Source organism: Pangasianodon hypophthalmus, chromosome 27, assembly GCF_027358585.1.
Source record: "Pangasianodon hypophthalmus isolate fPanHyp1 chromosome 27, fPanHyp1.pri, whole genome shotgun sequence".
Lineage (NCBI taxonomy): Eukaryota > Metazoa > Chordata > Actinopteri > Siluriformes > Pangasiidae > Pangasianodon > Pangasianodon hypophthalmus.
Genome location: NC_069736.1, coordinates 4,492,433 through 4,517,928, shown reverse-complemented (window position 1 = coordinate 4,517,928; position 25,496 = coordinate 4,492,433). Strand labels below are relative to the sequence as shown.

At 36.9% G+C, this 25,496-nt stretch overlaps 1 protein-coding gene across 1 annotated transcript in view; it reads right to left on the bottom strand.

The window, feature by feature from the left end:
* Positions 1-29: 29 nt before the first annotated feature.
* Positions 30-25,496, bottom strand: part of camk4 (calcium/calmodulin-dependent protein kinase IV) — a 26,802-nt gene continuing 1,335 nt past the window's right edge. The window contains exons 2-11 of the mRNA XM_026922034.3: positions 18,335-18,413; positions 17,367-17,429; positions 16,510-16,592; positions 15,236-15,308; positions 6,482-6,572; positions 6,250-6,324; positions 4,523-4,598; positions 2,856-2,982; positions 2,521-2,673; positions 30-2,436 (exon numbers count right to left, since the gene is read on the bottom strand). Of these exons, the coding sequence (XP_026777835.1) occupies positions 2,281-2,436; positions 2,521-2,673; positions 2,856-2,982; positions 4,523-4,598; positions 6,250-6,324; positions 6,482-6,572; positions 15,236-15,308; positions 16,510-16,592; positions 17,367-17,429; positions 18,335-18,413 (976 nt within the window). The 3' untranslated portion in view covers positions 30-2,280. The remainder of the gene's footprint in view (positions 2,437-2,520; positions 2,674-2,855; positions 2,983-4,522; positions 4,599-6,249; positions 6,325-6,481; positions 6,573-15,235; positions 15,309-16,509; positions 16,593-17,366; positions 17,430-18,334; positions 18,414-25,496) is intronic.

Sequence of the window (25,496 nt, the reverse complement as noted above, 5' to 3'; positions counted from 1 at the left end):
TTTATTTCTGCAATTAATACACAGTATAATTTTCATTGTTTTAAAATTTTAATTTTAAGATAGAAACAGGCAGATATACAAATTTGACCTCTGAGTCTCGTACAATGTGGCCCTCAAACAGCCTGTAATATCATACTGTATAACACATAGTAATTAATATTAGTAAAATATGTGCACTTTAAGAAGACATTTGGAGCTTTAGAACATTCCTACATGCAATGCAACCTTTATAGAGTACACCCATGCTACATTCCTTTCCATAAGTCTTTAGCAAATAAGTCCGAAACAGCATTTGCTGATATTTGTACATAAAAGCATGCTATAACGTAAGTAACATTCAATCAATACACCTTTAAACTCCTTTTTCTAAAGTCTGATCAGTCAAGACTGTGAAGAACTGTGACTGGCAATTTAACCTAATAGCTTTCAAATATAAAACAAAAACCTTTAACCTTAAAGCCTTAAACCTGAATATACAGTCAGATCCAGAACTATTGGCACCTTCGGTAAAGATGGGATTAAGGTTATGGGGAAAAAATTTCTGCAGTTAAATAGTGTAATCTCACACTGAAAATACTGTATGAAATAAAGTCAATTTATGCTAAAAAATTTAAAATATTTATCAAAGAGTTAATATTTAAAAATAAAAAACACATCACAATTATTGGCACCCTTGGAAATTCTTATGAACAAAATGTAACTGAAGCATGTTCCATTTATATTTTACATTTTTTTTAAAGTTCACCTGAGTGTTTAGGAACTCTTAAGCAGTCATCCATGTATTACTAGGGTGTGAATATGAGATGACACTGAAGCCAAATTCCTTCAGTCGTTCATCAATATAGCAAATACAAAAATGTACTAAAATCAGCTACATGCCTGAAATACCCAATAATTAAGAAGCTTAAAAGTGTAAAAGTGTATTTCACTCTCACGCACAGTGACTAGGACGTTCAGAGAGCCAAACATTTCTCAAAAGACCACAGACTGAGATTTACACAAGATGGTAGCAGTTTGGGTCTCCAAAGCTACAATTACATGCCAACAAACTATTTGGAAGGCATGCCAGAAGAAAGCCTTGTCTTTCATCTAACCACAAACATAAGCCCTGGAAGTTCACTAGACATTACCAGAGCTTTCTCTGGAACTAGGTTTTTAGGCATTTTGAGTGATTTTGGCAACACTCAAGGTGGGTTTGATGTAAAAAGAAGGAAGATTACACAGAAAAGAACCGAATCCCAAACTATTAAGTATGTTATGCTGTTATGTTGACAAAGGGAGGCTACACGATGGGCAGGGTGCCAATAATTGTGACATGTGAGTTTCTTTTTAAAACATATATATAGTTTTAATAGGGTTTTATATTTATTTCAATTAAAGGTGAGATTTCTCTCATATTTTCAGTGTGAGACTGAGCTAATTAACTGCAAAGACATTTTTCATAACCTTTTTTTTTTTTTTTTTTTTTTATAGGTGCCAACAATTTTGGAGCAGACATTGGGACTTTCTGAGGGTGCAGAAGGCTTTTGGCACTGCTAATGAGCATTAATTTGTGCATAAATCCTTTTCTTTTTTTGTTGATTTTTTAAACCATGCATCATGTACTTGGTATTGATTCTTAGAAAAGTAGAAAACAAGCCCGTCAATTTCCTTCTTCGACAACACAAACATTATTCTAAGCCCTTTCGATTCGGTAAAACTATTAGGATGTAAAGCAACACTGTTTAAGCTTATTCCTATGATATGAGATATTTCTTGAGAGTAAAGAATAAGACCCTGGTTGGTAATGTGACATCTACAGCCCGAGGATTTTGCTTAAACTGAATGATTTATACTGTTTATTGAGTGTATGCATTTAAAAATATGTTTTTAATAAAGCAGCTCGGTGTTGCGTCTTATGTTATAGTCATCAAAAGTCTTCAATTTGATGGTTAAGATGACTATATAGTATATAACTCAAACATAATGATCAGCCAATATGTGTTAATGGAAAAACGTTCACCTGCACTTGGTTCACATACAGCGTTCAAATACATGATACACATATCAAGATGCCTTGTATTAAATGGCATGATTTTTTTTTCTTTTTTTGCAAAGTCTGCTATTGTAGCCTAAGTCAATCACATGCATGTCACCAAAACCCAAATCTCTCAATCCTGTCATGACCCTGTCAGGACCCCATGGTTCCAGGTCTAACCAAACCTGTGAGAAAAAAAACTTCTTCCTTTCAACCTTACAATGACAAATCATCAACTTGTTCCCTTGCAAATCCAAACAAATCTACAAGTCTTCTAGTTCACGGACATCTTTTTCAGGCTGCTCGTCTTCCACGTCCTGCTGCTCAGTGGGATCAGAGTTTGCCTTGCTTGCGTCCGAGTTGCTGTGGCTGCTGGCACTTCCCAGCCGCGTTGAAGCCACCACGGCTTTAACGGCAGCCTGCGGAGACCAGAGCATCACTACCGATACACAGAAAGCCATTGTATTTACTATACGCTTCCTCCTGAGTGTGAATATCCCAACCTTGAGCTTTCTTCTGGCGTTGAACTCCTGGAGCTTTTTCTGAGCCGTGTCCATGTGGGTGAAGTTAGCGGCTTTCCCGGTCACCCACGGGTGCTGCAGGGCCTGCTGCGTCGTCAGCCGCTTCTTCGAGTCCTTGACGATCAACTTCTTCACCTGAAAACAGGAAAAAGCAGACAGTGATCAAAAAAATGAGTATTATTTTTACATGATAAATTGATTATGTAAGCAGGCTGGTGAAAGGTTTTATTGTTAGGCTACTCTAATGTTTCTGTACTCAGTAAAAAGTTAGTTAGAGGCAAGCTCCTTGAATTTGTTTGTTAAAACCATTCACTCACCAGGTCCTTAGCGTTAAGAGACACATTGTCCCACCAGGGGGAGACAAACTCATATTCACAGTTCAGGATGCGCTTGAACATGTACTGATCCCCTCTGTCATCAAAAAAAGGCTCAAAACCACACAGTCTGTAAAAAGAGAAACAAATGAAACACATATATACATTATGTTCTAGCCTACATATATATATATACACGCAATAAACTCCTATATAATAAACTCCTATATAAAATCACCTATATGAAACCTATATAAAAAGAAGGCCTTATTTTATCTCAGAAGGCAAAAATAGAAATCATATGAGCCTACAGTGGTCACAGGCTCACCAAACTCAACCACTGAAGACTGGATAAAGACCAGGCGATGTTTTTTTCAGTCTGTCCTGTTTCGGTGATCCTGTGCCCACTGTAGCCTCTGTAGATTCTTGCTCTTGACAGGAGTGGATCTCGATGTGCTCTTCTGCTTTTGTAGCCCATCCACCTCAAGTTTCAATGTGCTGTGTGTTCTGAGATGCTTTTCTGCTCAACACGGTTGTAAAAAGTGATCCTGTCAGCTCCAACCAGTCTGGCCATTCTTCTCTGACCTCTTGAATCAACAAGGCCTTTCCGCCCACAGAACTGCCACTCACTGAATGTTTTTTTTGTTTTTCCACCATTCTGTGTAACTCTACAGACAGCCACGCATTCCCAGGAGAAAATCCCAGGAGATCAGCCGTTTCTAAAATACTCAGATCAGTCAGTCTGGCACCAACAACCATGCCAAGGTCAAAGTCACTGAGATCATGTTTTTTTCTAATTCTGTTTCTTTAGAAACTTTGTGTACACTTATTATTATTATTTTTTTTTACTTCATTCACTATATATCCAGTATACAGCAAGGCATTTTGGGTAAACATTCACAAATGTTTGTTCTCTTTCATGATAAGTAACAAAAATGGTCACTTTTAACTGATTAAGAAGTTAATAGTGAAAACAACAGAACTATATTGGGTCAAATATTTGAAAAATGTCCTTTAACAACTTGTCTACAGGTTGCCTTTAGAACAGCCTTCAACCTCTTTCATATCCCCCGAACATCATCCAGATTCTCTCAATTATAATACTGATCCCCTGCCTCATATTTTGGATTGTTGTCTTGTTTCAGGATACCCCCACATTTCATTTTTAAAATCTTTTTGTGGGTAAATTAGAGGTAGAAAAATAGAGGCACAGTTTCTCAATTTTCTTTCAAAATCCTTTGAGGATACAAACTTTTGCCCTTTTCTGTAAAAAAAACCAAGGTAATACAAGTCCTTTATGAGAACATGTATGCTGACCACATGTACTAACATGTATAATACGTTAAAATGTATGAAACTAACAGCTGGAATATTTCTCACATATTAGTGAAAATGTCAAGGGAACAATATGCTCGAGTCATTTAATCTATTTTTGTACATGGAGAGCAACTTCCATTCAGGTGGGCATCAGCTGTTACTCATCCCCATTTACATGAACACATTACCATAATGAATATATGCGTCTAAAGGGAAAAGAAATATCTTTCAGCTGTCTACAGATAAATGAGAGGCAAACCTACATAATCTACCTGTCCTCAAATTTTCATTCAAATGACTATGCTCTGAAATCACATTGCTTAGAGAATAATAAATTAAGGTGCGTCACTTACAAGATGTATGTGATAACTCCTACAGACCACATGTCAACTTCGGGCCCGTAGGCACACCCTCGGAGGATCTCTGGAGCTGGAACAGACAGAAACAGAGGTGAGGGTGAGAGAAAGATGCTGGACAAATCATAAATTTATTAGCTAATGCCTAATTGAAATGCTCCAATGTGCTCACTCAGACCTAGTTTTATTCACCATTAACCTAATTAACTAGGCTAAAATATAATCTGAAATTTAGACCACATTACTGTTCAATTATTCTGATTGGCTAGACAGCGGCTCTGGCATTAGTGCCGACTGCAAGCTTTATATAAATGCACTCATTTTAATATGTTATGGTTTCTATAGAAACAGATAATTCACAGGGACTTGTATAGCAGACACTCTACTATAGCAGTAAGTGATCACAGGAACTAACCTGTTTCAGACATTCCACAACATGAAAAATTACACTAAACAGATAAAAAATAAGATGTGCCATTAAAGTTCAAGTTGCTTAGCATTGGTATATAAACTTCTTAACATGTGGTATAAGAGGAATAAAACACTTCATGCTGTTACTGGAAAATAATCCATTTGAACTGGTATCGGCTGCACTCACACCACCTTGTCGTTGATTATTTTTCTGCAACAGCAAGAGACCCCTGTTGTGTTTTATTCCGTAACTCAAAAGGGTTATTACATAAGTGTCTTAATTAATACAGACCTAGAGGAAATAAATGAGTTTTCTCATTACAATTTAAACAGATTTTATGAAAAATAAACACAATGCAGTGTGTAATGTCATGGTGTTAATTAGAAGCTATTAGGTGGTTAATTAGATGATAAATAGACAACGACCAGCAAGTTTGTCTGGTTTTAAAATAAACTGGTCAAAAGCCATTTGGGAGTCGAAAGAGAAATAGAAATAGAAATAAATTTAGAAATAAATGAATATTTAATATCATTCTTTTTATACAAATGACATCCTACTCTTATTATAGGAAGGCTAGCAAATAAGTAAAACCAAACACCACATTTAACCAGAAACATGTTTATTTTTTAAGACTGTCAGAGAATCCTTTGACTTTGCAGATTTTTATTTTTTATTTTTTTTTTGCTTGTAGAATCGTAGGAAAAAACCTGCATGAATTTTCCTTGCTGTCTCCTCATTTTCATGAACCCGGCTACCTAACATCATCTTCCTGTAGCCAGGCAGGAAGTGATGAATTCTAGACAGGAATTTTGGCCTATTGTGAAAATGTTTAAGTTATATTTTTTTTAAATCCGTCTGGAACAGAAACGTAATAATTAACCACTTAAGCACTGTTTTTAAAAAAAAAAAAAAAAAAAAACGTTTTCGCTCTGGAACAGTTTAGATTGATTTTGTTGGCATTTTCGATATAAATTTTCGTTTTTCGTTTTCATTCCCTGTAACCTTTCCAATCTCTGACTACGGCATCAAGGTATGTCATGTCTGATACTTGTCATTAATTTATTTATTTCATTTCATTTGTGTTGTTCTTTTTTTTCAATAAACAAAAAAACCTTTTGCTTTGGAATTTTCTGGTTTTTGGACAAATGCTTATATATAGTGAAAACGCTTGTGACAGCTACATATCAACAGTCTCTTAACCTGCTTGTCCCTGGTAAGTCGTTTCCACCCCTGGTCTTTCTTTCTACACGTGATAGTGTATAGTGTCATAGATAGACTACTGTGAATACGCAGACAATATAAACAAGCTCACCACAATATCCTGGTGTTCCGCACACCGTCTTCATTGTCACCTGGTCGTCCACGATTTTTGATAGCCCGAAATCAGCTGAAAAGATCAAACCCACATGACAAAAGTCTGACAGACGTCCTACCCACAAACACTGTAACTGGAACAAAACAACCAACCAGTTGTTTCCTACCAAGGAATATCCCATCAAGATGCAGGTCCTAGACAGGAAACAGGGATAGATCGATATCCATACCTATTTTGAGAGGAGCATCTGGTGCTGAAGTGGCATACAGGAGGTTCTCAGGTTTCAGGTCGCGGTGCACGACACCGTTTTCATGCAGGTACTGCAAACAGAGACAGACGGGCGTAAATATTCATCACGTTCAGCTGTTTCGACAGCTGCCTCTGTGACTCCAGGTCGCACTAAGTTACAAACTCGAATGTCCTCTTTGACCTGAAGGAATGATTAAAATTCATAAGAAAGGTGTTTGTCAGGGTGCAGTATCAGTCAGGAGAGTGAACTCCGGGTGGGACGGATGGTATTCCTCTCTCCCGTGTCAATCATCAGGATCAGCCAATCATAGAAGTCTGTGAGCTCAAGTATATAGAAGAGGGCAGTTAGCGTCCCCATTTTGTGAGTGTGGTTCAAAAAGTTTTGCAAAGATTTAACGAAAGCATGTGTTCACCTTCACCCTTCCAGACAGACAGCTGATTTACCCTGATTCTTGTGTGAAATTGTATAAATTGAGTGTGTTTTGTAGACAATTTACAAAGAATAATTAAAATATGTGAAAGATGTGAGGCGCAAAAGCAGGGGGATGAAACAACTGGTTAATAAGATTTTTGTGCATGTCCTAATTGTTGTCAGTAGCCATGGCGAGCTTGGATCTAAAAATTAAACTGAAACCCAAGTGTAATCGTGATTACAAGTGTCCAAAAACTGTACAAAATACAATACAAACCTAAAAGACTATAAACATGAGTGTGTTCTGTTCATACGGAATATGAGAATAATAACCTTTTCATAAGCTCTTTAAATACTACCAGTATCAGAGTGAAACAAATCTTGAACATAAAACCTTTGTAAATCTTTATCATAACAATATTAAATTTTCTAATCAAAATCATTCTAATCAATTTTCTGATTATTTACCTAAGGCACAATATCGGCAAAACTTCTTATTAAGACTTAGTAAATGGTATATTTTGTCTTCAACTGGCAAAAACAGGCTTCCTCAAATTTAATACTTGCCCGTATTTCGTATTAATTTGTGTATTCTAAGAATTGCTTCGATCATTTTGAGAATCTGCAACATGCAAAGATGCAAAAAGGAAAAGATGTGCTGTTCTGGTGAACCTAAAAAAAACTGGCATGTTTCTTGTGTAATTAAGTTTACACATGTTTTTACACTCTCAAACCTGTAGTACATCGGTTCCTAAATTGAGAGAAAATATGGGGGTTAAACCCCCCAAAAAGGATTAAACTTCATAAATTGTATTAGATTTACAAACACAGCTAATGGCTTAATGTTATGGCAACATGTAAAAACTCTTCAATGTCAATGGAATATCGTTGAAAAGTGTAAGTGCGTTGTTCTTAACTGTCTGAATGAAACACAGGAAATTGGTTATGTAAGATAAATAAAAGTTTTTTTCTGTCTGAAAGTAATTTCTCTTAACCTTACACCCCAAACACAAATTGTAACTAATTATGCTTTATGGTGTGTGTGGTTAAAATAATAAATTCCTGTAGTTGCTTCAAAATATGCATAATCTTTGTTGGTTCTTTGGTCTGTTCCTATGTAGAACCCTACAACAGAGGGTTTCCCTTTCAGAAAAAGGTCCAAGAAAAACATTTTTAAAATGCTAGACCCCTTAAACACCCAAAGAACTCTTGCAATGTAAACCAGGAAAGGGTCTAAACCAGGAAGTAATACCGTGAAAACACTGAAGCATGAGTCAGAACTTAATGAGACGAAATGCACCATAAGATTTTGCAACTAGATAAAGACACAACAGGGTTTAAATAGTCAAGCTAGTCAAGGCTAAACTGAGAACAGGTGAGTACAATCGGGGAACATACCAATCACAGGACATGGGCGGACTCAAAGTCAAAATAAACAGCACATATGACATAAATAAAACCGCAACTCAAAACACAACGTGCGTCATACGCCGAGAGGGGAAATCTGTGACAGCACTTAATACTTAAGTCAGTGGCAAAATTATTGGCACCCTTGGTGAAGATCTTTAAAAGAAGGTGATGAAAAATTGTTGTGGTTAATTAGCTGAAAATATGACAGAAATCTGATTGTAGATGATGAACATAAATAGTCTTAGTTGCACTTAACACATCAAATTTCATGAACCAGATACATATCTGCCCCTTTTAGCCTTTTTTTCCCTGCTCTCCTCTCATCTGTCTGTTGATCCTTTAAAATCTCTATTCTGGCAGCCACTTTAACCTTGTCACAGCCTCATTTCCTGCTTTACACATAACCGATTGGATGTAACCGCCTTCCCGACTTTCTGCTGCCTTCATGTGCTTTCAGAATGATCATTAATTCTAGTTTCATAATGAAACGTTGCACATGAACGTCCCTTCAAGTCACAATTTCAAGTGGGCATGTAGGAAATCATTTTGATTCTTGAGTTTCCGACTTGTTTGTAGTGACTGAATAAGCGTCAGACAATAGATGACAAACGGAAAAAGTGGGCGCATTATGTTCATTTTTTACAGGAAGTGTAAATGGAAGATACCATAATAGATTAGGGCTGTGTTTCCTAAATACATCAGCATAAATGGTAGAACAAGCATCACACTGAGCACTATCTCTACCAGAGGAGATGATCTTGACCTTAAGATGCTTTGGGCTCTGGCTAGTTAACTAGCTAACATGAAGACTTGATGTCCTAACACAGTTTACAGAGAATTGGCTATTTCTATTTCACGTGAACAAAACAGCATATGTTGTCCAATTTGCACGCTTATCTTAATTAATATACGCAGTTTGGGGCATTTACAGGATGAAGTCAATGCAAATACTTTAATTTAGCTCCTGTAACGTGATTTACTAAACCTGAATGGAATGGTAATTGCATGTCTAAATTAATACAGAGACCATGTATTAAAGTTAGAGAAGTCTGTGTCCATCAGACCTCAACACGATACATTCACAATGTTTTAATAATGAGAAAGTTGATCACGATTAATCCTCAGATTCTCAAAGAGTTTTTTTTGTCTATTTATTTACATTTAATGGTTTTGATCATCATTGCTGTTTGTTCTAAAACTTGTTCATACTCTAAGTCAGTTTTTAAGGAGCAGAATTTTACTTGAGTAATGCTTTTGGTCACTCTACCATTATAAGGAAAAGGGGGTTTAGAGCCTACCATAGAATGTAAGACACTAAGAATTTGATCCATGGTTTTGTTTTTTCTTCACCTAGACTACTAGGACCTAAAACCACAACACACTAGTTTGTAATAGCTACACCATTAACATATCCCATTACATGGGTTTTAGATTACCTGCACTGATTTCCTTTAGTACGTATTGTTGGTTTTTACAACTCTTAATAGTGCAGCAGCTTTGTTCCTTCCTGAATACTTAATAATGCCTGGCAATGTTCCTAATCACTCTGTAAAACAGGAAATTCTGTCCATCTCTACATTTCACATATGAAACAAAACAAGTGGTGAAGCAGTTAATTGTTATTAATCACCAAAGATCTGGAGCACAATTTCTCAGATTCCTTTATTTAAAATTTTTTTTTTTTTAAATTACAACTGTTTTTGTTTTCATTGTAGCATTCTGCATTTGTATCAATTTAGTCACTTAATCTTTTGCTACTTATGTATGTTTATACCACATTAATATAACCTGCCATCATTTAAAATTGTTTAACAAATTTATTTTCTACTACATCTTATTTCTTGTTTCTCTATTCAAACTGATTTCCAAGTCAAGATGCACCAAAATGAACATTTCTGGCCAAAAACCAAAACCAAAAACCAAAGTGCTGGATTTTTGAAATATTTAAAAACTATATCATCATTAGCTTGTTATACAGCTGCATATTTTGTTAAAATTTTTTTTTTGCTTTTTATTCTTTTCAAAAAATCAATAATTATTTGTTAAATAACTTTTCAGGAAAACTACAAGGTAATAAAAAACACAATAATTGAGAGGTCTATCTGTTGAACTTAAAACTCTTATACATGATTTGCATATTCACCATGATGTAGTGTATCAAACCATTAGTGGAAAAATTCTTGGACAAAGCAGCATATCTGGTTCAGTTGGACATTTTAGTGGATGAAAATATACCACTAAATTCAGTGGATGAATTTATTAAGTGCATTCTGAAGAGGGTAATAATAATAATAATAATAATAATAATAATAATAATAATAATAGAAATGAAAAATGTTTGGAGAAAACAAATGTTAAACTGCTCCTTTTGTAACATAAGATTAAGTATAATGCAGTAAAAGAACAATAAGGGTGAAGATCTCTATGGTGTTGTATAGGAGTGCGACAAAGATACTGTCTTATAAGCAACGCCTCGGGTAAGAAGGTTACCACGGAAACTCATTAAACACAGCAGCGTGGACCAGCAGAAGTCTGCCTGGTTACAGTAGAGCCACATGCGGCTGCCCACACACACACACACACACACACACACACACACACACACACAGACACACACGGGGGCTCTCAGCCAGAATTAGATTCTTTATCATGGTTTGAACATCAGAAGAAAAATGTTAAGCAAGCAGATAATGCAAATGATATGTTAATGATATGTTAATTAGCTTTGAATTATGAAAGCCCTGTACTTGACATGGGTTTCAACTTTTGACTTTCAGAGACAAGCACTGCATTTCCGCCCAAACGGAGTAAGTGTAAAAGTGTAATAACCAGAAACACAAATATGCCTTTTGCCAGGCTTTATCTGATATAAAACAGTGCAGTGTTTTTCTCTATCCTCACCAATTAGGCTGACATGGGGGAGTGTTATCTTTGTGCGCTGTCCAAGGGGAATTCTTACTGTGCAATTCACAGTGGAGCTGACATACATACTGTATCTCATATTCTTTTTCATATTTTCTCTCTCTCTCTCCTTAGTCTGAGGTCTATTTATCTCGGTTAATGAACCAGCACAGCTCATCAGCACAACAGAAGCTGCATGTGAACCCTCATAAACTCTGTCAGGGCCACAGATACAGGAAAACAGTAAATGCTGCATTAGCTCCTGTTGCTAGATAATGCAATACATCAACCCATCCAGATTTAATTTAAAAGCCAATGAAAGTCTATGGAGAGATGTTGGTCTACCTTGAAACTATGAAAATATAACAAGCAGGTACAACCATATATAATAACTAAAAGAGTGGGTGGGATTGATCAGAATTCCTTCTGGAGTGCCAGGATTGCACAAACATTCTCCAGGAGTGGTTGGGATTGGTCAAACTTTGCCTAGGAACTGTTGGGATTGGTCAGTCTTTCCCTGGAAGCAGGCAGGATTGGTCAAATATTCTCCAGGTGTGGTTGGGATTGGACCACCTTCATCCAGGAGTGGGCAGGAATGATCAAACTTTCTCTGTAAGTGAATGGTCAGAATTCCTTCAGGAGCAGTGGGGATTGGCAAACCTTCTCTGGGATCAGGCGGGAATTGACAAACTTTCTCTGGGAGTGGGCAGGAAAGGTCAAACTTTCTCTGTAAGCAAGCAGGATTGGTGAATTTTTCTCCAGGATTGGTTGGAATTGGACAAACTTTATCTGGAAGTGGGCAGAATTGGTCAAACTTTCTCCGGGAGCAGTCTGGATTGGTCAAACTTTCTCCATTAATGGGATGGATTAAGGATTTGGGAGAGGAAGGGATTGGTCAACCTTTCTCCAGGAGCAGACAGGATTGGTCAGTCCTACACTGGACCCAGGAAGGATTTGTCAAACTTTCTCTGGGAGTGAAAGGGATTGCTCAAACTTTCTCCCGGAAAAGTTGGGATTGGACAAAGTTTCTCTGGGATTGGGAGAGATTTGGTCAGAATTCCTTCAGGAGCAGTGGGGATTGGTCAAACCTTCTCTGGGAGCAGGCAGGAATGGACAAACTACCTCTGGGAGTGGGCAGGAATGGTCAAACTTTCTCTGGAAACAGGCAGGATTGCACAAATTTTCACCAGGTGTGGTTGGGATTGGACCACCTTCATCCAGGAGTGGGCAGAACTTTCTCTGGGAGCAGTCTGAAGCAGGCAAAATTGGTCACACTTACAGTGAGAGCAGGAAAGATTTGTAAAACCTTCTCTGGGAGTGGATGGGACTGCTCAAACTTTCTAATGGAAAAATTGGGATTGGTCAAAGTTTCTCTGGCATTGGGAGCAATTTGGTCAGAATTCCTTCAGGAGCAGTGGGGATTGGTCAAACTTTCTCTGAGAGTGGGCAGGAATGGTCAAACTTTCTCTGGGAGTGGACAGGAATGGTTAAACTTCTCTGGGAGCTGTTGGGATTGGTCAGACTTTCTCCAGAAGTGGTTGGGTTTGGTCAAATTTTCTCTTTGAGTGGGTTGGATTGGTCAGAATTCCTTGAGAAGTTGTCAGGATTGGTCAAACTTTCTCTGGGAGCAGGCAGAACTCGTTAAAACTCCTTCAAGAGCAGGCAGAAGTGGGATAAAAAAAATACCAATGATGCATCGTGGGCTTCCTTTGGCATCTATTCTGATCAACACAGAGGTGTTTCTCTGGAAAGAAAGAAATGCATGCACACACACACACATACACAAACAGAATGTGTGGAAACTCCCCTCAGAAGTACACAGGGCAAAATTGTGTGGTGTGATATTTAAAAAAAACAGGCGACACTTCTAAAGGGGGCGGCAGCATTAAGCTCACTGTTCTTCCACCCGGTGAGATGTGGAGAGTCTGTGTTTACTTATTGCAGCCTGCCAACTCTCTGAGCTGAAAGCCATGCATGAGAAATGTGCCCACCGTCCTGCTATCTCATCTCCTTGGCAACAGCAATCCTTGGTGAAATGAAGGCCAAGAGGCGAGAATACACTTTAAAAAAAAAACATCAAAAAGTACAGAAGCTACTGTACACCCATGAGGACAGACCCTGTTTCTGTGACGTGACATCTGTCTCAGTTACTTAGCCAGTGCGATGGATGGCGTGGTTGCCAGATTTCGTGTTGTGGTGACTGAAAAAGATGCAATAGGTGACAGAACAGCTCTGATAGTAAACACGTGGGGGGGAAGAAAGAGACTGAGAAAGAGAGACAGGAAAGACAGTGGGAAAGAGAGAATAGAGAATAGCCATCTGTGACCTCTCTGTGGGGTCTCAGTTCTCCTGCTGGCTTTAAAGCAGAACAGTGAAAGCTCTAAATCTCATTTCAAGTCTCTCTGGAACAGGATCCAAAAGTACACTAAAGCTCCTTTGTGACTGCAGACCTGAATAATTACCACAACTATGAAAGTAGGTTTGTGTCAAATGTATAGAGAAAAAAAATGAACAGGAACCAGAGACAGGTGGATTTTATCCTTTTGAACCTGTCTCAATAATTACTACATGGTAATTATTTGTATTTGTATTTGATATCAGATTGAAGCTGATGTTTTAGAGAAGGAACCTTTAACATTTCTATATTCCCATAGAAATAGTACGTTATACACTTGGGAGGTGTGCTGTTATAGGAAAATAATGATCCTGAACAGCACACCCTGAATTGTTTTATTCATCTTATACCACAGCTATTAACCATTGATTATTTATTATTAATTATTAATTAATAATATTGATATTGATTATTAATTTTTTTATTAATTAATAAGCAATATATTGTACTTTTTATCCAAGTATAGCTACATTTCACGTTGTGGAACATCCACAAAACAAGTTAGTTCCTGTTATCGCATTATAGTAGCTATGGTATAAACAGTTGTTCCCTCACAGACCTCTCTTTTTTTCCTCTCTTTAAGTTAATAACACAGAAAAAATGTAGCTTGCCATGTTACAGAGAAACCATAAAGCACGAACTCCTCTGTCCTGAAGACTTTCCCATGATGGAAAACTTATAACTGCAGCTTTACCTCTGACTGTGACAAAGCACTGACACTGGAGACACCTTCTAAATATTATATAAATGATATAAATAGAAATATATTACATAAAATAATAAATGTCTCCTTACAGAAAGGTAAATCATATAAATGATTTTTCATTTGTTTATCATTAATTAGGCTTAGGTTAGGTGCAACATTGAGCATGCAAGTGAATTAGCTGTTTCTACAACAGGTATGTGGTATAATAACATTTAAACAATACTGCAGCAAATATATTATATTATTAAATGAAATATTTTATATAGAAACTAGTTATTTAGTGAACTATTCTACTAATGTAATTGTTTAATTAATGTCAAATAGAATAATTAAAATTTTTAATTTACCTCAGACATCACTTCTTATCAAACATGTTTCTTTTTAAAGAAAACTACAAATCTTAATGGAACTTTATGAAGGTTGCCAGATCTATTAGTGTCTCTAATGATTCCCACTTGAGTTGCCAGATCCTTGCCAGACGTGCTTTGGATGCAATTTGAGATGAGTTACAGTTAATAGGAAACGTTTTTAAACAGTTGATCAAATCTGGCAACCCTGATTTCTACAAACCCACCTTCTCTACACGAGTGTGGATGATTTACTCTGATCCTAACTTTGTTGGTTTGATATGAAAAATCCTGATATGTCCAGAGCAACAGTGGTAACAATAATGATAGCTGTATTGCATAACGGCGTGAATCCAAATGGGATGGAAGAGAGATGGCAGCTTCACAAATGGGAAGATCCACACCTGATCCAGCTCAGCTCATTATTCATGATTATGGATTTCTGATCATCATTTCTGACTCCAGACCGGTCTTGATGTTTGTGTGATGGATGTCAAAGAGCCAAATCAGATCACATGGAACAACACAAGCCAGTAAATCAAACTTAGCGAATGAAGACTCACCGCGACGGCCTCCAGCACCTGTTTGATAGCGTCTGCTGCATCTCGCTCACTGTAGTAGCCCTTTTCCACCACCCTGCAGGAAGGAAAACCTCATCTGTTATGTTTAAATGACGCCACAGTCAGCAGCAGGGGAGCGCAAAAAGGGCTGGCTGTCAGCTTTTTATAATTTTCACTTTATGATTTTCCAGCTTTAGCGTAAGCTGGTGACTCAAGTGCAACTTGGCGCATATAACGAGGAGAACAGAGACACTTCCGCTGATTAGTCATTCCTTATGGGGAAAAGCCTTTTGGAATAAAACACACATCACATTTATGCTTTGAGCTGCAGTTTATGAGAAATGAAATAACACTGTGGTTGCAGTGGAGTAGCACATTTCAGACCTTATGATTTGTAGGCAATAAAACATATGGGGGAGTGGTGATACTGTTCAATAATCAATGATGAACCTCAAAGTTCCTGTAAGAGCAAGTATAAAAAGTGTTTACTCCTCACATGCCACAGCAATTTACCAATGAGTATAATTGTTAATTTATTAACGATAAAGTGGCTGTCAAGTTAGCTTGTGTTATCATTTAAAATATAACAGCTTTAAACACTTGTTCCTTCACCAGCCTCTCTTTATCTGTCTCTTGAAGTTAATACGACAGCAAAAAGCATCTTGTCATATTACCAAGAAACCTGAAAGAACTTTAGGGAGGAGAATTTTACTGACTTTTACAAAGTGTTGACACTGGAGACTCCTTCCATAAATGTTAAATAAACATCTCCTTACAGAAAACTTTGCCAATGTTTATATGATTTTCTTTGTTAAATAACAGCATGTTTTTAATCTGTTTATCATTAGACAGAGACATAGACAGATTATGTGAAGTGTTCACCAACAGACGTAAGTTCCTCTGACTGAGCTGTTACTATAGAAACAGTAACATATTAGAATGAGGGCATTAATATAGTATAAACCTGACCAATCAGATTCCAGAATTAAACAACACTGTGGTATGTTTAAGATAAGTCGTATCATACAGTTAATTTGCCGTGTGCAATCTTGCCATATGGTCATTCACGACTTGTAGAAAAATAAACATGCTGTAATATATATAGAAATCAGCAGTGTAGGTACAATCAATGAACCAGAATTGTAATATCTGATAGATCTTAGATTATTACCTCTAGATTATTACCTCTATTACTATTACCCAAGATCACTGAACTGCTAGAGCATCTGTTTATACTTCTCAGATTATAAATATTACAGCCATATACATCTACTGACCTGTCAAATAATTCTCCTCCAGTGACAAGCTCTAGGACAAGACTGATCTCTGACGGCGTTTCAAAGATCTCCTTCAGCTTGATCTGCCATGAAATAAAATGTGGATGAGAGAGAGAGAGAGAGAGAGAGAAAGGGTGCGAGATGCAGTTTAACTATGGCATAATTAAAACAAATAATAAATAAAGACTGCTGGGAGACAATTTCCAACGCTGCACTTTTATGCCAAGCTCTGAAGGCACAGCCATTTACGCTGAAACCTTTAACTCACACTTAAATCAAAAACATCCAACTGAGTGGTTCTTTATCTTTTGTTTCTACCTCTACCTCAGCTAGGGACCTACTTGAGTGTAAATAAATCATGGACATATTAACATCTATTTAAACATTATCCACATTAGATAAATATGTAGCATCCAATTTATTTCCTGGAGCCATGACAGCTTTTTAATTCCTGAACTTTCCAGGCATAAAACCCAAACACATTCACCACGAGTTAAAATGTAAATTTAAAATATTTTGTCACGGAAAACAGAGCTTTTTTATTAGCTTTATGAAAAGTGCAGCTGGATTTCAGCCAACATTAGTTCTTTGCGTAATGAAATTAAACCATTCAATTTAAGTGATCAGTCAATTAGGATTCTAACTGTAAAAAAAAAAAAAAAATCAGAGAAGCACAGCTCTACAGCATAATCTTCAAAGTGGTTAGTGGAGGCTGGTGGTGGCTCTGTGTAACCTTCAGGGCACTGATATTTAATGTATTCTCTTCACTGCAGGTTACCATAAGCAGAAACAGACTTTTACATCCTCCATAATCCTGAATATTTCGAAGTTACAATGTGTTTTACATCCAGACTTACTATATTTGGATGAGAGAGGCGCAGCAGGACTCCGATCTCTGTTCGTACAATCTTCTTGTCAACCTGGCAGAAAAAGAGCAGGAGTTATTGTTCAAGATGAGCGAGATGATGTGGATGTGGCTCATGCATAGAAGTTCAGTACAGAAGTTCAGCATCTTAACTGTCTTAACTGAAAATAGAAGACTGTGAATGCTATATGGCTATATTACATGCTTTTTAATCTAGGTTCTACACAATATTAAATAAATCTGGAATGTGGTTCTGACATAAAGACACAGTGAGGTGGCTCTGTTATGCTGTGGTGGGGGGCATTTATTTATTTTTGCTGGTGTGATTCTTTTCTACTTGTCCCTTTAGAGGAAAGCATCACTGCAAATCAATACACAGCTCTTCTGACTGATCACTATGATGAAATGTCTCTATCCTGATGGGCGTGGTCTTTTCCAGAATGACTCCGCCACTGTTCACAGGGAACGAGGGCTCACTGAATGGTGTGACGAGGATGAAAACGATGTAGATCATATGCTATGGCCTTCACTCTTACCAAATTTCAACCCAATTGAGCTATTGGAGTTTTTGGAGTAGTGTGTTAGACAGCACTCCCTACCACCTTCAACTGAGGGAAAATCTCTTAGCAGAATGGTGTTCATCGCTCCAGTACAGTTCCAGAGATGTGTAGAATCAATGCCTAGGCACACTGAAGCCGTTCTGGCAGCTTGTTGTGGCCCAACACCGTACTTACACAATTTATGCTGGGTTTTCCTTTCATTTGTAACTGACCTGTATGTAGTTGAACAACAATGACTAGCCATCATGTCAGAGAGAAAAGTGGGGAAGTTCTTGAAGTTCTCCAGTCCTAGACTGGGGAAACCTGATAAACTGAGATTTCTCAATCCAAGAAGAAAGAACAAACGAGAACAGAACAAAGTCTTCATGTTCGACATCAAGAGATCTATCATCGGACTCACTGTTTTCTTCAGCTTCTTCACAGCATAGGGTTTCTGGGTGCCTTTCTGCCGACATCGAAACACCACCGACGTGGCTCCCCTGGAAGCAGGAGAAAAATCACACATCAGTCAAGTGTTATGAACATCTCAAGATATTAGCAGACAGCTTATGTAAACACTATAGAATAAAATAACATATATATATATATATATACACATATATACTGTACATATATATATATATATATATATATATACTGTACATATATATATATATATATATATATATATATATATATATATATGCTTGTTTAATTATACAGTAGCTCATTAAGCAGCAGGTCCGTATCTGACACACTTAGGAATATTGGACTTATACCACTTCGCTGCTGAATTCTCAACTCTTATTGGTCAGAAGGTGTTGATTAATTTTCTATAACAGAAGCCGTGGCAATCATGCTGGCTGTAATCCAAATCACAGGTTTATATTAATGCACTCTAATATTCTAATGCATTATTGTTTCGATTGTATGGTGGTCGCTGCACATTAACAGATTTAAAATCATATGTAATTGCTGATATGGTAAACTTTTTAATGAGGAGACAATTTTTAAACATTTTTGGACGGCGTCTCTAGTCTCAGCAATTTGTAACAGTCAGAGGTAAAGCCAACTTCAGTTAACTTCAAATTTTCTGACACGGGCAGGTCTTCAGGACAGAAGACTTTGAGCTTTCCGGTTTCTTGGTAACATGAACAGCTGTGGTTTTTGTCTTATTAACTACAAGAACAACTTTATTTAGCTGCTATACATAATATAATGCAGTGATAACAGGATGGAGGTTCACAACATTAAACGTAACTATGAATGGATAAAAGGGTATACAGTGCCATTCAAGTAAATGATTGTAATTATTGCTATGGTAAAAAAAAAAAACACATGAATAAATAACATGCTGTTATTGCAAAGTTCGGGTGGCTCAATACGAACCCCATCACTGATTAGTTTTTTTTAATAATAACATGTCCCATCATATTTTATTCCTTTCCTGGTGTATATCTTGTTCCAGGTTCAGCATCACAACAGATTCCTAATTTACATATAAACATAAAGTGATCTTACCACTTATTAGACCTAATCCCACTGCTGGCTTTAAGTGTTCAGGCCCACATCTGGGTGTTGTAAAAGCTTGGCTTATTTTCAACCCGTCAGCATCTTATTTAGCATCAGTGTTTTGGTCCTTCAGTCCACCACATAATCAACTTAGGCCAGCAATCAAACCAGGCCTCAGGCCAGCACAATATGCCGGAACAGAGCCTGCTTCAACCGGGCATCTCAGCCGGAGATTGTGCAACGTGTAAATAAATGAAATGTAGGTAATGCAATAAAAGCGGATCAGCTACCTTATTGCTCTAGAAGCACCATCTAGATTTTGGTTTAGTGGTTCAGTGGAAATGTAGTTGTTTCTGTCTTTTTGGCCATAAACTACACTCTGCTATACACACACACAACACACACAGTAAATGTGAACAGACACCAAGCAACCATCAGTGCCAGCTCAACAATCTGCTCCTCATAATTACTATATCCCGAAAAACTGAAGTCCCCCCTCCCCAGTCCACCTCCACCCAAACAAGAGGATTTCACCAAACGGTTACACTACAGGAAAGCATTTTTATACAATTCAGAAACTATTACATTAGGAAATATTTTGAGGGGGAAAAAACTCAAGCAGATATTGTTTAGACAATTCTCCCACCATGTCTCTCTTCTCTCTGTCTTAAGCCTCGCCTTGTGATTGTAGCTAGAATGCCTCATTTCATTTGATCATTAAATGTTAATAAAAATATCTATATTAATAAGGAGGCTCTGTAAAGGATGATGTATGAGAGGAAATGGGACAGTCGTGGAACTTGTAAAGTCATAGTACATTTTGTATGCAACATGTCTTCCAGTACCTTTGAGAAAAAAAACTGATAGCAAAATTGAAGAAAAAAATTTGTTTTTTTTCTTACAGCATTGTGTAACAAACAAATCCTCAATGAATATTTTGATAATGTTGATGATAAGTATCTCATACTATACATTATGGATGTAAATGAAAAACAAATACATTATCAACAAATTACATTATTAACAAATACATTATTAAATACATTATTAAGAAATACATCAGAATGAATAGATGTTCTAAACAAATACAAGCACAGGTACGAATAGGAGGTGCACTATTTGTTTTTAGAAACCTTGCCAGAAAGGTTCATCCCACTGTGCACTGGGATTGGGATCGCACATTGGGATCCCGTGAGATACAGTTCCATCTCTAGGTGAGACCAATTACAAACTCGAACTCCTTTAAAGCCCACTTCGGGTTTAAATCCGAACACAGATACAGATATCTGTCGCATTAAGCAGATACAGATACAGATAATGCCATTCCTTTACACCCCTAACACACATGGAGTCAATCTCCTATTCTCACTCCTTTATTAAATTAGAGATGGATTTTCCATTCCTTTTCCCACACACGAACTATTTAGCATTGTTTTAGCTCTGTTTACCTCCCAAACTATTTGGCACATTGTTTGAATTCTTCTGAGGCACTGTGAGGAGTCGTTTTATTTTAAGGGGGTTACATAACACACATTCAGAGCAGGACTCAAGGAACAATTCAACCCCGATTCCAAACCAGGTCCAAAGCCACTATAACAGAAACTGCATTTTTTGCTCTCATAAAAATGAGATGAAGTTAGCCTAAAGTATAAATACAATCAGCTAAAGAGAAGGCAGATGGGTTCATCATCCAAAAGCCAGACCACAAGGCTCGACTCATCACCAGTAATGTCTCAAATCCAATCAATATTCATGACAGTAATAATATTACATTACGGAAATGAAGTCTCACACAAACACACACACACACACACACACCCCAATGGCTGAATCCTACAAAGGCAGATCAACAATAATAGCTAAAGTGAGGCAATATTGCTCATTAATGGCACTCACAAGGCTTCAATTAGTGAATTTGTCCAGCGTCTGCTTATTGATCTAAACACTCAAATCACTACAGTAAATATGAGTTTAAATATGGTGAGGCAAAATGTGACTTGCAGTGATCAGACTCAGTAATAGGGAGTACACTTAGTTTTGTCTGTAACTAATGAAAATGTGCAAGACTGCAGTATCAACTAGCCATAAACTGAGTCTGATCAAACCAGATTATTTATATCAGGAAGGTGGATTCTATAATCAGGAGATTTTTCAGGAGTTCTGTCTTGTAAATACTTTGATTGAATGAAGGCAGATACTGCTGTGTAATCAACTCCAGGTTCAATTTTGTATGACTGTTCTATTGATTAGTGTCACTGGGAATGAACATTAATAAAAAAAACTAATGCTAACATTATAAAAGTAGCAGATGACAAGGCAGAACCTATTACACCCAATGTTTTTTGGATTTCTCCCCATTTTTCTCCACGATTTGCTCACATGCCGATTCCCAACCACCAGCCAGCTCTCCCCTATCGTACAACAGCTACCAAATGGCTACCACATGCTTTCTCTGAGACACATGAAGCCAGACAACCATATCTTTTCAAAATTCTGCTCATGCTACATCAAAGGGCAGTGTAAACCACACTTAGAGGAAAGTGCTATCTACCCTCTTCCGCATACATGAGCTCACAGAAGCCTGTGATTGGCTAGTGCCATTGTGACTGACAAGGGGGATCGAGTTTGGAAATATCAGGATTATCATTTGCTAGCAAACTCGCTTACTGCTTTTACATTTAGTCTAATGTTAGCTAGTTTGAAAGTTTTCTCTGACCCCAACCCAGAGAATGTATTGCATACGGTTTAAGTACGTATAGGGGATATTTCAGCACTATCTCTTGAAGAAATCATATATTTATATTTTCAGGAAATAGAACTAATACTGTAAAATGGTACAAACAAAACTAATTGCGGAAGTGGGTGGGATTTTTCCATTTTTCTACTTTAGATCTGCGTCTCAGTGCAACAGAGCTTACAACTAGACATACTTACACTTTTGAACATCTTTTTGTGTTTATTAAATGTAATTAAATTCCACTTTTTAATCCAATACACATTTATCCCCTGCTTTGATTCATGTTCACTGAATCTTGAATAAGTGAGTATTGAATAAATTAAAAGTTTAAACCAACATAGTTATTTCCTGTTCGTTTTGGAGATGTTTGGCTGAGATTTGGCCGTGATTGTGACCGTGACTCATGACACCACAGGCAACAATCTGATTGGCCACTACACGGCAATATCTGCTTCTCATTTGCATAAAGATGCTAAATCCTCGACTTTTTTCTCCTCTGTTCGCTGTGGTATGCCTCTGATCACCTGCGTCTTGCTGTTCTTGCTGCACAGGATGTTCGCCTGTCTCTGTAAAAAATTAATGGCCCAAACACTATTTACTCTGTGAGAATATAGCCCCAGGTCAAATCTAATTGAGTATCCAAGTAATATTCTGGGTATTTATTGGAGTCATAGAGCTTTTTAATTCCTAAACTTTACACCCAGTCAGCATATTAGGACCAAGTTGACATAATTTATAGGCTTGCTTGTTTTTTTTTAATTTTTCTGAGTTTGGATTAAACCCATTCAATTAATGTTATCAGTTAGACAGGCTAATTACTACAAGAACTCAAAAATAAATATAACCACTATGATAATGGTGGGTTGTCATTTCCACCACTGCAACAAGACTGCAACAAGATAAAAAAAAACAATTGTGGATCTCCTGGATATGCTTCACAAACCCAACTTTGAGAACCACTGCCTTAAGGCATTTCTCAGCAGTTTCTCCCAGACAGATAGTTCTGCAGTTATAGCTGCCAAAAAGCTCTAGATCTAAAAGTCTTCTTGTGATTCTTCCTTCATCAATCATTCCACAAACCTAATACAACTTTTGATGATTGTACAACATTTGCAAAAGCTTTGAGGAGTAGCTAACTCAATAAATGTCTATGATGGTAGCCACTTAGTGATAATGGATTTCCCAGCTCTATTGTTTCTATGCACTTAATGCACAGTTGACGGGGAGGGAAGCGGAGTGCGGGAGTGTGTGTTACCCAAGCTCCTCGCTCTGTTTCTGTTTTCTGCTTGCCCGGTATTATATAATCGCAAGCAAGTAAAAGAGACAGAGCAACTCTCCCTAGTTTCATTATAGATTCACCTTGCTTTGCTGTATTTAGGACCCGAGGGCTTTACTTTTGGCACAGCTGATGAGAGCTCAGTGTTCTTTCTGAGGCTTTCTCCGTGATTCATCTCCTTGTGCTCTATGATATATAAAATCCTGCCATGTATAAAATCCTGTACACTGTAGCCAATAAATAACCACTTTACCAACAGATATAATATATTGAGCTAAATGCATTCCATTTTTACCAATGCGTGGATTAACTGCAAGTCCTAAATGAATTAAAGTTCCACACATCGCTTAGTCAGCAAGCCTCATTCCTGCAGATTTCTGTTGGCCGTCCTGCCTCCATATGGGAGCATTTCACTCTAATTTCTGATTATTCCACGCACTCGTTTTCTCTCTCTCTCAGATGAAACAGCTCTGATTATAATTATAATCCAGTCTGCCAAACCTTTTCAGTTCACTACAAAGCTTCAGTGGAATAAATGCATCAAAGCCACTCTGGAAGCAACACAAATAGAAAATTCACACTTCCCATTACCATATTCACCAAGCGTAGTCTTAATTTAACTACAACTGTGCTAACACTGTGCTACAGCCCTGGGACCTGGAAAATCTTGACAAAAAACAGACTACTACTGGCTTTGCACATGTTCTACATCGATTTGACAATGTGTTGAGTATTAAGCTAACCATCTGGATAAAACTTGTCCTAATTTTATGTATTGTAGGTCGCTGGTTCCATCCTGAGCTCGGGTTACTGTCAGTGAATAGTTTTTGTTGTTTTCCACGTGTCCATCTGGGTTTCCTTTGGGTTCTCTGGTTTCCTCCTTCCTTGCAAAAACATCCTAGTAGGTGCATTTGCGACTCTAAATTTGAGACTCTATAGTGTGCATGAGTGTGTGTTTGTGTGTGGTGCTCTGAGATGGACCGCCTGCTTATCCAGGGTGTATTCCCGTCTCATACGCAGTGTTCCCGGGATAGGCTCCGGATCCAGAACAACACTCGCCAAGATAAAGCGCTTACTTCAGATGAATGAATGAATGATTCAATCACAGCACTCTGCGATGTGGGATTCCACCATTTTGTGATTAATGCATACTGGAATTTAAATGTTCCCTTGTTTATGTTTTCATGGTGTACATCTCACCTTGTCTCACCATCTGTTCTGAAATAGCAAGCAACAAGGAATCTCCCAATCCTTTTTTTTTTTTTTTCATTTTTCAAAAGTGATATCAGCTCATACTGTGACGTCCTCTCAGTGACCCAGACCACAGTCCATTTTTGCACAGAAATTTGTGCAATGTCACACATGTTACGTTAACACATATTGCAAGTTATGTCTTTTATTTAATGCATGAGTTTTGGGTTGGTATGCAAATTGGTTGATATTTAAAGAGACAAAGTGTCATTTGCACAAATAAAAGCAAAATAAAAAATGAATTTCAATACAAAAAAAAATCAGAAATCGACCGGCAAACATTAATTGTGATATTGTAACTAGTTGCCTTAGAAATTAACTTCTGATTTTCAAAAAAGAGACACAAGAAATATACCATAATATTACATTTAAAAAAATATAATAAAATAAGCCTTAAATAGGGTAATTTCATTATAAATTATAAATTTACTTCAGATAAATGTAACCATGATATTTAATAAAGAAAATTACAAATAAAAGAAATAGCCTTAAAGAAATAACCTAATTTTGTCAGAAATTAAAAATTAGCTTCTGATTCTCAAAGAAAAAGACATGCTAAATGTAAAAATAATTTTAAATTAAAAAATTAAAAATGAAATAAAATAAAGATATAGACTTCAAGAAATAATCTAATTTAATTAGAAATTAACTTTTCAAAAAGGAGACATAAAAGAGTGGCAATATTAAAATAATGTTAATAGTAAAATAAGATAAAATTTACTAAACTTAAATTAATATTTTATAAATAATAAATAATAAAGATATTAGCCTTAACACATTAGCCTAACTTCATTAGAAATTAGAAAT